General features: G+C 45.7%; 1 protein-coding gene across 2 annotated transcripts in view; it reads left to right on the top strand.

The window, feature by feature from the left end:
* Ccdc162 (coiled-coil domain containing 162) overlaps nt 1–11,121 on the top strand; it is a 192,940-nt gene extending 181,819 nt beyond the window's left edge. The window contains exons 45-48 of one of the 2 annotated variants that reach the window (XM_039099214.2): nt 2,129–2,249; nt 8,038–8,165; nt 10,357–10,481; nt 10,623–11,121. In XM_039099214.2, the coding sequence (XP_038955142.1) occupies nt 2,129–2,249; nt 8,038–8,165; nt 10,357–10,481; nt 10,623–10,650 (402 nt within the window). In that variant the 3' untranslated portion in view covers nt 10,651–11,121. The remainder of the gene's footprint in view (nt 1–2,128; nt 2,250–8,037; nt 8,166–10,356; nt 10,482–10,622) is intronic. The other variant, XR_005497567.2, reaches the window with a different exon arrangement.
* The last annotated feature ends 2,659 nt before the right edge of the window (nt 11,122–13,780 follow it).

The raw sequence follows: 13,780 nt of genomic DNA, 5'->3' as shown, positions 1-13,780 counted from the left end.
GAGCAACTTAAGGGAAAAAGGGTTTCTTTCAGCTCACAGTTTGAGGGGATTTGGCTCACAGTTTAAGGGGATATAGTCCATTGGCTAATGGTTTTGGGGGATACAGTTCATCGAGGTAAAGATGGAGAAGTATAAGACTGGCGGTAATATCACACCCCCATCAGGAAGCAGAGAGGGGATGAGAAATAGAGCCAGACTATGAAACTTGACTCTGTGACCTACTTCCTCCATTTAGGTTCTGTCATCTTAAGTTTCTGCAGCCTTGTAAAACACAAGCTGGGAACCAAGTGTTTTAACACGTGAGCTATGTAGTAAGACACTTCACATTCAAACTATAATCCTACATTAATTGTTATTTTAATTATTATTGCTTAATTGTTATTTATTTAATGGCAGCAATTCTGATGCAATTAAAATAAGTATCTTGAGATTTTTCTCAATCAAGACACATGACCATCAAAACTGCTAGCCCTTTCTCAGTTACTTCTCTCCCTCTCTGACAGCCCTTGCGCCTATGGGCTTCTCCACCCCAAGTGGCAGCAAAAGGCCATCAGGCATGTGACCAGGAACAGCAGTGACTTTTTTGGGCTATCTCTAAGCTCCATCTTCATGGATGGCAAATGGCTGGCTGACTTCAGAGAAAACCCTTGTTTGTTCACTGTGCCTGGAAAGGTTACTTAGAGCATAGGTTTTGGAATCGTGCCCCAAGCTTTAACTGTGGCTGGGTGACTTTGATATTTTTCATGACCTTTCTTCCTAGGTTGTGAGGGGAGATTAGATAACTCATGTAGTGGGCTGCTCTAATGCTGCTTGTATTCCAAGGCTAATTTGGGGCCCCCAAGACTGGTGCCCCAGAGAGGAGTCTGCCCATAAGATACTGAGTGACCCTGCCCCCCCCCCCCCAGTTAATAGTGATTGGCGAATAAAGATGCCAACAGCCAATAGCTGGGCAGAAGAGACATAGGTGGGCCTAAGGTTTGGCAGGCTTGAGAGAAGCAGAGAGTAGCAGCCGTGAGATAGAAGTGTGCCAGAGAGGAGAAAGGAGAGCCACCATGGATTAGCGGAGTCATATAAACACATGGCCCTGTGGGCCGGCTGATTGGAGGTAAGAGCAGCCCATAGGAAACATAGTAAGTAATAACTTGGGTTGTGGGTAGGAAGGTAGATTCTAACATCTCGGAAAGTAGGCAGTTGTCCAGCTACTGTGCTACCTGAAGCATATTAAAAAATATAAAGGCGGGTTGGGGATTTAGCTCAGTGGTAGAGCGCTTGCCTAGCAAGCGCAAGGCCCTGGGTTCGGTCCTCAGCTCCGGAGGGAAAAAAAAGATATATAAAGGCTATGTCTTTCATTCGGGAACACAAATGGTCTAAGGTAGGTAGAAACCCCATACCTGGATAATTAATAATTCGACTGCAAACTAAATCCCAAAATAGGGACTGATAGCCAACTTTCAACAGGGGTTAGGGTCTGTGGTTGTGGTGGACCCCACTGGGCCCTTGAGTGTAGACAAGCCTCAGAAACAGATAGGTAGACTGGACTCAACCCTCTCACTAACGGTTGACTCTGACAAAGACGTTGTATGCACGGCAGTCCTTAGTAAGCCTGCCTATTTCCTCTTCTAGTACTTCTCAGACTTCCTGGGCTCTACCTTCCTTCTACTCACCCAATAGAAAGGAAAAATGTTAGAAACACTGGGTAAAGGTGCTTGCCTCCCAATTCGATGACCTGAGTTTGACCCACTGCAGCCACATGGGTTGAAGGAAAGAATCAGTTCCCACAAGTTGTCCTCTGACTCTCACATAGGCACCATGGCATGCAGGTGGCCCAGACACAGACACACGGACACTCAGGTACAAATACATAAATAGGTAAAAACAAATAACTTTTTAAAACATGCATAAAGTTGTAGATGAACAAAGGAGGGATTGCACAGATGGGTTTTGGCCCTCTTTTGTTCAGTTTACCAAAGCTGTTGATTCCGGTCTAAGTTCAGCCTGTCCAGGATTCTGAAGACTGTTCATCATGGAGTAGCCTTGGGCCTATACTCTCCCTCAGAAGTCACCTGCGAACCAAGGGCACTAAAGAAACCACCACACAGCATGTCCGTTCCCTGCCCTCTCTCCTCAGATGAGAAACCGGCTCGCTCAGGAGCGCAGCGTGAAGCTGGAGGCCTTCCAGCGAGTGCAGGAGCTACTGAATCAGCTTCACGACACCAAGCAGCCCTCTGCCCACATGGCCTCCCCAGTCGGTGAGCACACCCTCCTCTGGCTAAATCACCCAGTCACGAGGACATGAGTTGAAGGGTGAGGGGGTCTCCATGACTCCAAGTCTGGGTCACAACCCAAGGCCAGGGAGGTAGTGAGTTCTTGGTGATTGCACACTGAATGAATAACATGTGGGGTTAAAACAAACAAACAAACAAACAAAAACAAAAACCCATCTCTGGTTTGCACTGAATTTCCTACTTAGTCCAATCCGTCCCAGCTGGTTGGAGAAGGTGTAAATAGCACCTGGAGAGCATTAAGTGTTTCCTTCTTGTCAGAGTAGTTCAATGATCTGAGGCAACATCAACCACATTTCTAAGATTCAGAGAGGACATTATGACTGTTGGGTGCTGGGAGCTCAAGGGCCCCTGTGAAGATGGCCACCAGAGTAGTCCTGTGGACAGCGTAGACAGTGGGCAGCATGAACATCAGACCCCAGAACTGGCTTCCTCCCCTGTACATTGAGTACTGAATCGATTCCAGCCCGATGAGAAATATCAAATATCCGTAGCCATGCTTGGGCCAGCATTAAGATCAGTCAAGCTATTCCTTTCTGATCTGGACATGGACTGGTTGAGGGTGTGGGCTTTGAGGAAGCCCGCCAGACTTTTGTCACTGCTAGCTGTGGCATTAAGGAGGTTAATTGACTTCTCACAGGAGAGCGTGAATACCCCTACAGTTCGTTCTGTGCATTACATGGAAAAACATATACCCGACACTTAGGGTATTCTCTTGTCAGGACTTGTATATGATGAGCCCTACAGTTTCATACATGTGCTTAGTTCTTTATCTGTGTTTCCCTTGGCTGCTTACCAACATGAACGAGCTGAGGAAATACAGTTTTTCAGAAACTTGTTAAGAACACAGCTGCCTGGGCTAGAGAGGTGGCTCAGCAGTTAAGAGCCCTGACTGCTCTTCCAGAGGTGCTGAGTTCAATTCCTGGCAACCACATGGTCGCTCACAACCATCTGTAATGGAACCCGATCTTTCAGTGTGCCTGAAGACAATGACAGTGTACCGTGTACTTACATAAAACAAACAAATAAATCTTTAGGGGTTGGGGATTTAGCTCAGTGGTAGAGCGCTTGCCTAGCAAGCGCAAGGCCCTGGGTTCAGTCCCCAGCTCCGAAAAAAAGAAAAGAAAAGAAAAAAAAAAAAAAAAAGAACACAGCTATGCTTGCCCATGAAGGCCCCAGGCCCTCCTCCCTGCCTCTGTGCTTGCCTATGCCTTGAGGTGGACTTTGGTGTCTTTGCCCCAGACTTACTATCACTGCTCTGCCTACCCTAAGACGGGAGCCCTGTTGTGACCATGACTGCCAAGCAATTCACTATTGAACTTTCCTTTCTGTCTTCTCCCTCTGCTTTGTGATCCTAAGTCATGCCTCCCTGAGAGTTGCCACCCAGGGCCCCCAGTGTCTGTGAATGTAAGGAGAAGAGTCAGAATGAGTAGGTTTCTGAAGGTCAGGGTGTTGGTATCAGGAATTGCCCCTAGCTGTGGACACCTTTTTGGCCACTGTTGCCATGGCAACGGCCATACATTTCCCAGAAGACCTTTTGGTTCAATTCGCACCTCCACCTGGGAACCTTTAAGTCACATTCCAAGTAAAAGGCAGATTCCCTGCCCCCTAGGCCTTTTTTTCTCTTCTTTTTTTTTTTTTTTTTTTTTTTTTGGTTCTTTTTTTCGGAGCTGGGGACCGAACCCAGGGCCTTGCGCTTCCTAGGCAAGCGCTCTACCACTGAGCTAAATCCCCAGCCCCCTTTTTTTCTCTTCTTTCTCTTGCCCCTTCCCTTTGTCTCCTTCCCCCACTAAAACCTCACCAAGTGGAACCATGTTGGTGTTGGTTTGGTGCTCTCTTTCCCCACGGGTGTGGCTGATATTCTGATATTATTAACAACACAGGGACCCACCTGCTTAAGACTGAAGAGAAAGAAGTTAGTCTAGGCTTCAGGCCTAGCAGATTCCCTCTACATGTTGTGGAGGGGTTTTGTAGCTGGGGTCTGTGCCACCCAACATGCAGGCAAAGAACAAAGAATTAAATCTTTAAATTGCACTTTGCTCTCGGAACCAGCAGTCCGAGAAGACAGTGGATTAATATGGTAAATTTGTCTTCTGTCTCCTAACAGCCAGGGTGGGGGCGGAGCAGTTAAATATTGCAGTTTCCCCTCTAATTAGGTGGCCATTGTCTCCTCTCTGTCTGCAGGAGGCAGGTTCTCAGACGTGAAGGCCACCAAGTCTTGACCACCTCGATCGAAGGTTAACTCAGAACAAACAAACTATTGACAGTGTGTACCTGCAGATTTCCTTCCCACAGAATGAAAGGCAGATGTGCTCTGGAGGCAGGAAACCTGGCGTTCCTTTTCTAATTCATTTGGCAGCCTAGCTGTGTCACCTGCGAGTACTTTGTACACGCCCCTCTTCAAACAATTCCCCTAGCAACCCCAGGTCTCTCGGGACTACACATACACTAATGGCTCTCCACCCCTAACAATATTCAAATATTAACAGTTCCTATTTGAGTGTGTTCTCAATATATTCCGGTGTGAGACAGAAGGACAGAAAGGCCGATTCGACCTAGGCCGCCTTAGGGTGCGTGCACAGTAAGGCAAGTTGTCCCCTTAAAGCGAACTCTTAGGTCGATTACCCAGTTTATCGCCTTATGCTTAGGTAACTGGGTGTGATGTGAGATAAGATGCAGGACGGGGAAGGGGTATTCACAGTAGGAAAATATGATTATACGACCTAATCTATGGGTCAAAATAGGGACCCATCTACTCACTATGCCCTTTAAACAGTGACTGGGGTCTTTGAGTGCCCTCACCCCGGTGTCAGGCTGTCTCTCTTGACTGTGTCCCTTTCTTCTCTGAGCTTTGAATAAAGCTGTCTTCTTACTTTTGAAAGTCTGTGTCATCCCCGATTTCACATCTTGAAAAAGAAAAAACCGAGCCCAGGAGCCTAGACAAGCCCGGCCTGGCTCCGGCCCCACCACCGGTAGTTCCTGGTTTGGCTGCCCGAGGAGGGCGTGGTCCCCACAATGCAAATGAACCTTTAGGGGTGGGGCTTAGCTTGGTGGTCCTTGCTTGCTGTGGAGCTGCTCTCTAAAAGAATTCAGGTAGTTCTTGTGGGGAGGGAGCTGGGGTTGCCTTTTGTGGCTTCCCAGTGTTGTTGATCAAAGACTTTAAAATTGACTCAGAAAGAGGAAGGAACATTTTGTTCGAATTGGAGAGGAAAGTAACCACAGCGAGGATAAGCAGTCAGTCTCAGAGACGGCTGTGAGGAGGGCCAGGAGAAGAGAGTGCCGGCCTTTTGAGTTGAGGTCCGAGGACGAAGGCACTTTCAGGGACAAAGGGTGGCTGCAGGAGGGACTGCGCAGCAGCTGGTATTTAGGGAAAGAGGAAGAATGTCAGGAGTATTGGTGAAGTGCCAGGGTTTTGGCCAATAGCCAAAAAGAGGATTAAAAAAAAAAGGAAAAGTGTTTTTTTGTTTTCGTTTTTTTTTTTAAGTTAGAAAAGCAGACAGGCTGAGTGTAAGAATCTGCACTCCATATTGGGGGAGGGGTGGGGGCGCTACAGCAGCTTATCTCTCTATGTCAATCATCAATGTGATTGACAAGCGTCATTCATCTATTCCTTTTGGGGTAGCATAGAGAGTAGCATGTCTCTAAAGGTCAGTCTTCTCCTCTTAAGGAGGTAAGTATTCACAACAAGATTTGGATTCCGATTCAGAGCCCCTGAGTCCCCGCCCCCCCCCCCCCCAGCTGGGGACCGAACGCAGGGCCTTGCGCTTACTAGGCAAGTGCTCTACCACTGAGCTAAATCCCCAACCCCTCCCCTGAGTCTCCTAATGTCATCTAGTTACCTACAAACTGAATCCTCAAGAGAGCTGCTAGCTATTTCTAGCATCTCATTCTAGCCATGAAAACTAAAGTGGTCACACTGTCCTTTCCCTTCTTGGGCTGTCCGGGTTGGAGCTCTTCTACTGTGCCTTCTCAGGAGTCTTGAGCAATCCTTTGCCTGTTTCCTTTCTCCACACTGGTATTTCCTGTCAGTTGAGGGTTCTGGATGATATTTCTCTAGGGTGTATCACCCAGAAGGAATCTTGTAACTAACAATTAAGTATTGATCAACGTATGTGTCAAGATCATAAAATCCACTTAAAATAGAGCCTTCCTTGAATCTGGGTTTGATGCTTATGCCTGTAACCCTGGCCTATAACCCCAGAGCTCAGGGAATCCCAGCACCAAAGACAGGAAGGATGGAGTTTGATGCCGGGCCATATACATCTCCGTAACCGTACCCATATCATCTTTATACACATAATCAAGTATATTCATAAACATACACACAATCATATACATATAAAAAGCAACAAAAGCCAAGCAAAATTAATAATAAAACCACCTCCCTTGACCACACATTCCTTCTCCTGTTCATAGTCAAGCGTATTTTTGATCACTCTCTTAATTCGCTTTCCTTAATTTATAGCCCACAACCATTAAGGAGGAGGAGACAGAGTCACAGAGATTCAGAATGAACTGTGACGGTGAATTTGAACAGTCTAGAGATAGCTTTCTAACGGGCTGTCGTGAGTCTTCTCTAGTCCGGTCATGAGTTGCCATTCTTAGTGTGTGACTTCTACTTCATGGACCAAAATGGCTGCTTAAGTTTTCCGGCCAACAGGAAATGAGAAACCTAGAAGAGTTCACTGCCCCCTTCCAGGCACTTCCTGGAAGTTACCTAGGACCCTTTGGGGGCATATCTCATTAGCTGACATTTAGCCCGGAAGACTGGGATACACAGTTTTGACTGCAGGACACTAAATGTCTGACGAGCAGCTGGGGACTCTATTTATAAGGAAGTAAAGAATGAATGACACGTAGGGACCAAGTACAGGTCTGCCACGTCTGCTTTTAAATCCCTACCTCCTCCATGATGCAGATCTTGCCAGAGTCACAGAGGCCCATGTCTCTAAGTGCATGGACACTACTGAAATCTCACCACCTCCTTCTGCGGTGTTTGAATCAGAAACATGGATACTCCTAGGCCACCTTTCCTGCTCCTTTTCCTGCCAGTGGCTCTTGTAGTCCACAGTTCTCATCTCTAGTTCCAGTCTTTCTCCCTAGAGCCAGCCTCTAAAGAGCAGAGCCATGCAGAGCTGGGTCTGACTTTTCCCACATTGTCCCCGGTGAGGAAAGCCTTAGATCCCATGGCTTTGATCATGGTTTGTCAAGTCTACACCTGCAGCTCAAAACGTTCCTCTGCGCTCTAGACAAGGACATCCAGTGACTTCTCCGTGTCCCTGCTTTGGAGTCTCTGGGTCACAAGTTCAACAGGTAAATCAGGACTCATCTTTAACTCCTCCGCTTGACTCCCTTTGGGAGCACACGCTGTCTCAGCAAAGGCTCTTGCCAAATAATCCAGTTGACTCGAGCCAGAATTTGAGCGCTATCCTTCCTTACCTGGGAACCTAGTTAATTAATGGAACAGCTTTCAGTCTGTAACCTTGACATCTCAGAGACCAAATCTCCCACAACCCCCCTTTTATGTCATCCCCAGGCAAAACCAAACACACACACAAACAAAAACAACAACAACAACAACAACAACATTGTCCAAAGTCCTCGCTTGAATTAAATGCTGAATTTAAGTTCTAATAAAACTTTATGTTAAATCTGGGTCTGTACATTGCAACAAGAGACCTACTTTGTTTTCTTTTTTTGTTTTTTTTGTTTTTTGTTTTGTTTTTTTTTTGTTTTGTTTTTTTTTACTTTGCAGGGCTTAGATCCCAGACCCACTGCTCCCTAAATTCTGCCCCAGCATTATTCCGATACTCTCCCCACCATTTTTCAAAGACTCATCTTATGGGCAGTAAAATGACAAGAAGGATTCAAAGACCAAAGACCGTGAGTGATTAAAAGCTTGGCTATTTGTAGGAAACAACTAAGAAAAGACTGTACCTGGTGTTATGAGGGCAGGGTGACCTCCAACTGACATTAGGACGATTCTATAGTGAAATACTATCTCGGTGGTTTAGACCTGTTTTACACCGTTCTGGTGTTAAAATAAGCCCAAGGGCGTCTTCTGAATTACAGCTCACCTCTTTAATCATCTACGATAATTAATTACTGGTATCAGTTCCCTTATCTGAATTCCTCCTGCCTCCATCTTATTTATTACTCATTCATTCATTCATTCATTCATTCATTCATTTGATTGATTGATTTGGTATGCATATGTCATATACATCTCCATGCATGCTCCAGCATGCATATGTGGAGGTCAGGGGACAACTGAAAGAGGCAGCTCTCTCTTTCCACCATCTTGATCCTGGGAATGAAAACTCAGGCCATCAAACTTAGCCTTTCCTGGTGTTGTTTTCATTGAAAGTGTAACCGTTCAACTGTCAGTCTAGTTTTTGATAGACGCTCATTGCAGCATGGAAAACATATAGTTAAGAAAATCCAGAAAGAAGGCGGGAGCCAATGAGGCCTTCCCCGATCAGGGCCACGGGACTATGGTCGCTGTCACTCCGTCCCTCAGCCTCTGAGGGATCATCTTTCCCTAAAATGTGAAATCCTAGTGGAGTGGTCCTGCAATGTCCCCAAGAAGTTGGTTCCCGGACCCCAGTGGGTACTGAATCCATGACTACTTAAATCTGCTACATAAAATAATGTAGCATTTGCATATTGAATATAAAAAGCAAACAAAAAGGAATTGCATGACACTTCCTATGTATGGTGGAGGAGAACGTTTATTATGAATATGTGGGAGAGCACAGCCAGAGGCAGGGTCATCTGGGTGAGCTCAGAGTGGTCATGACCCGAGCCATGAGGGAGAGGGGGGAAGGGAGAATGGAGAGGAGAGAGGGGGCAACAGCGGAGAAACACAAAAGAGCAGACAAAAGGGACAGGTAACCAAAATGGTTGAATTATAGAGAGAAAGGCAGCTGGAGAAAGCCCAGCCCCTGCGCTGGAGAAGTTTAGAGGAGGGAGTAGGGTATGCCAGCCATATCCTGTAACAGCTGAGCTGAGAGAAGCTGGGAGAACCTGGTGGCCAGGCCTGCTTCCATAGAGTAAACAGGCACCTCAGCCATTTGTCCCGGGTTTGAAAACTAACACATTCGACCTTCACACAATTTCCCATACACTTTAAACCACATTTTGATTACTTCTAATATTTACGCAATGTAATATCAATTAGGGGATGTTGACAGAAAAAGTCTGTAATACAGTCCAGATTTGATCATTTTCAAATATTTTTGATCTATAGCTGGTTAAGTCCATGAGTAGAACATGGAGAAAAATCAGTATATTTGTTTTTGTAGAAGAGAAAAAAAGATTACTTTTTGTGTGGAGAAAACCAAGACAGTTCATGATTCTGCCCATCTCTCCGTCATTTCTGAAAGCTCAGAGTACTGTGGGGGTGTTGGCGGTCATAGCCCTTGTGGTTGAAGAGGCTAAGTAGCTATGTGGCTCGATGGAGACCCACTGTGTGTGAGAAACCTAGCGGGGTAATGGAGTAGGGCTAGTTATTTGTTGGCTATTACCAGATAAACCCTACCAAGACACAAAAATAAACTATTGGATAAACTAAAATAAACCGTTCCATGAAGTATTGTGTGGTTTCATGACCATGGGTACAGTAGGAACCTTAAGCAGGAAACAGGAAGGCAGGCCACGGGAGCATGAGTTGAGCCACTTCAAGTCTATCTGTGGTGTGACCGCCTAGGCTAGGAGATACGACAGAAGGACAGTGACTGATGGGGGGCGTCCACGTGACCGTGATACGTACACAAAGGATTTTCTCAAAAAAAAAATAGTGCATTATGACACAGAAGATAGAATACTAAAGAATGTTTAGGTTATTCTGGGCCAGCAAGTCTTTTCTTTTTACCTGGAATTGCCACCGACAGATTCATTCTTGACTAGTTCCCTTATGACAAGGAGGTCCATGAAAGGGGGCCTCCAGACAGTCTGTGGTGTTAGTCTCAGGGGCAGCAGCTCCCTTTGCTATGTTATGAGAATCCTTTGCTACCTTAAAAAAAGAAACAAAACAAAAACAAAAACCAAATCCAATACCGACTTGTTATTATAGGTACCGGTGAAACACAGCAGAAGAACGGACGGTGATTCTTTACCCAGTGTGGCAGAAAATGCTCAACTTACAACTTTCCCAGCCCAAACAGCGCCATCATCTGGGATTTCATTCAGACCTGAAAGGTAATCTTTGTGAGTGAGTGAGTGTGTGTGTGTGCGTGCGTGCGTGCGTGCGTGCGTGCGTGCGTGTGTGTGTGTGTGTGTGTGTGTATTTAGATAGATAAAGATGACCCTAGCCTACTTCCATCCACCTTTTCTTCCTAGTGTGTGGCCACCTGTCCTGAAGGACTGAGATGAACTCATCCTGAGTCCCTCCCACATGAAGCCAGCTTTGGTCCCAGGTCTGAAAGCATACAGGCTTTCAGGCTTTGGTTTGCATACTACAGGCTGTTGTTAGTGGCTGCCCAGCAGTCTCTCAGTTTGAGTTTTGAGTAACAAGGTAGGTAAGGTGGGCCATGACAGTGGGCCTTGGTGCTGACCTGTCTACAAAGAAATGAAGACCCAGAACTGGAAAGCTGGCTCATCCATTAAGAGTGCTGCTCCCCCAAGGACCCCCACTCAGTTCCAGCTTCGACCTATAACTCTAGTTCCAAGGATTCTGATTTTCTTCTCTGGCCTCTATGGGTACTGGGCACCATGTGTTTCACATACATAAATGCAAGTAAGCATACATATAAAGCAAAAAATAAATAAATCCCTATAAAATATGCTATTAAAAATAAGTAGAAACTGTTATAGTTCAATAAAGATTCATCCAAGCAAATTTCAAAGCATTTTTCTTTTACGTAAATCCCTTCTTATAACCTTTTCATTTCTTCTTGTAAATGCTAAAACTCTTTACTTTATTGTCTTTTTTTTTTTAAGAGAGAGAGAGAGATGAATGGATCAAGTAGACCAAAGAAACATTTACATCCATAAGTTTATACATTGCTGTAGTTTGGGTCTCAAAGGTCCACTGTGTTGATGAGATTTTTGTCAAGTTTACATGTGCAGTCATCTGGAACAAGGGACAAGCAGCTGAGAACTGCCTCCATTAGACTGGCTTATGAGCATATCTACAGGGCATTTTCTTGATTAATGATTGATGTAGAAGAACCCAGTCCACTGTGGGCGGTGTCACCCCTATGGAGGTGGTCCTGGTTTGTATAAGAAAGCAGCCTGAGTGAGTCAGGGAAAACTAGGCAGTAAGCTAGCCTTGGCGTCCCTCTAGGATAGTCTCTCCTATAAATCAAATGAATGGTTTCCTCCCAAGTATTTTAGTCAGTGTCTTAGTCAGGGTTTCTATTCCTGCACAAACATCATGACCAAGAAGCAAGTTGGGGAGGAAAGGGTTTATTCAGCTCACACTTCCACATTGCTGTTCATCACCAAAGGAAGTCAGGACTGGAACTCACGCAGGTCAGGAAGCAGGAGCTGATGCAGAGTCCATGGAGGGATGTTACTGGCTTGCTTCCCCTGGCTTGCTCAGCTTGCTTTCTTACCGAACCCAAGACCACCAGCCCAGGGACGGCACCACCCACAATGGGCTGGGTCCTCCCACCTTGATCACTAGTTGAGAAAATGCCTTATGGCTGGGTCTCCAGAAGGCATTTCCACAACTGAGGCTCCCTTTCCCTGTGATAACTCCAGCTTGTGGCAAGTTGACACTCAAAACTAACCAGTACAAAGTAACAAAGTAACAGAGAGCAAACTCTAAGACAGATTCTTTCTAGGGAACTGAGGGCTACCCATTTACTACAAAACTTAAAATTAAAACTGGACTTGTTTTGCGCAGACTTTGAAGGAGGTGTGGCTTAAATGGGATGGCTGGATTATCCAGTAGTGGCCATTTCAAGGCAGCAAAGCCTACCAGTCAGCAACACAGGCATTATTGGTTGCTTTTTTACAAATATACTGTGAAAATTCAGACAAAGAGTAACAGAAAGGGTAAGATCAGACAGCTTGTAGCAGTATCACTGAAAGAGTGTTTGGGCTACTGAAAAGAAGGGCATGGTTGCTGAGGAGATCAGCATCAATAAACAGAGTCTATGTGGACAGCAGTCACTGGGGAGCAGAACTCTAATAGGATGAGGAGTTGTGGCTTTGTGGAGCATGCTACCTTGCTTCCCACCACCATAACGGACTAACATTCTGAAACTGCAAGCAAGCCCCAATTAAATGTCACCCTTTGTAAGAGTTGCTGTGGTCATAGCGTCCCTTCACAGCAATACGAGCAGTGACTAACATGTGGTGGGGCTAAGGCAGGATGGCGAGTTCCAAATGCCACCCTTCTGACCTCTCCATAGTAACAACGCAAGCTCCCATTGGCAATCAAGACTAATAGAGACTTTTTAAAACTGCATATTGGGTTTTAAAAAAAGTGAACATGTGTGCAGTACGTGTGAACGCCTCAAGAAGAGACCAGAGCCACCAGAGGTAGAGTTGTGGGCAGTTTTGAGCCTCCTGACATGGGTGCTGGGAATTCAGTCCTCTCTAAGAGCAGCAGGGCTATCTCTCCAGCCTCTGCAGATCTGAAGCCCAGGTAGCAGTTGTCTGAGGTCTCATGTCACAGTAGCCTTGCTTTTAGCATATTATGAAGTTCTCCAGGCTACATTCCTAACTTAGAACATGTGGTGGTATTCTCTGACTACTGTCAAAATGGAGTACTCAGGGAGCTATTGTACCTTTCAATTAGGCCAGCTACTTCCTGGTGAAGAGCATGTTGGTTTCATGGATTTGACATTACCACAGTATGTCCTATGCTATTAAACTGTTTGTTTAACAGTAATACTATGTAGGGCTGGGGAAATGGCTCAGTGGGTAGAGTGATTGCTGTACAAGTGCAGGACCTAGTATAGATCATTCACACGCACATAAAAGTAACAGGGAGGAGGAGACAGGAAGTTCCCAGGGGCTCACCGATCAGCCAATTAGTGAAGGTCCAAGTTCAATGAGACCTCATCTCAAAAAAAATTTTTTTGGTAAAGAATTGAAAAAGACATGAGATCAACCTCTGGCTTCCATACATAGAGACAGAGAAACGTGTATGCACACATATGCATATAAGCACACACACACACACACACACACACACACACACACACACACACACACTGGCAACTCTTATAAAGAAAAGCATTTAATTGGGGGATGGTTTACAGTTTCAGAGGTTCAGTCCATTGTTGCCATGAAGGGAGTGTGGCAGCATGCAGGCAGACTTGGTGCTGGAGAAGGAGCTGAGAGTTCTAGATCTGGACCCACAGGCAGCAGGAACAGGTCTCAAAGCCCATCCCCAGTGACACACTTCCAACAAGGCCACACCCTCCAGTCCCTTCAAATAGTGCCAACAGACCAAGCATCCAAGTCTACGAGCCTATTGGAGCTATTCTCATTTAGACCATCACACTGCTGAATAGGGCAACCATGAGACCATGAAGAACGGA

The sequence above is a fragment of the Rattus norvegicus genome, chromosome 20 (genome assembly GCF_036323735.1).
Source record: "Rattus norvegicus strain BN/NHsdMcwi chromosome 20, GRCr8, whole genome shotgun sequence".
NCBI classification, from domain to species: domain Eukaryota; kingdom Metazoa; phylum Chordata; class Mammalia; order Rodentia; family Muridae; genus Rattus; species Rattus norvegicus.
The sequence above is the reverse complement of the archived record's forward strand: the minus strand, read 5'-3'. Positions and strand labels throughout refer to the sequence as shown.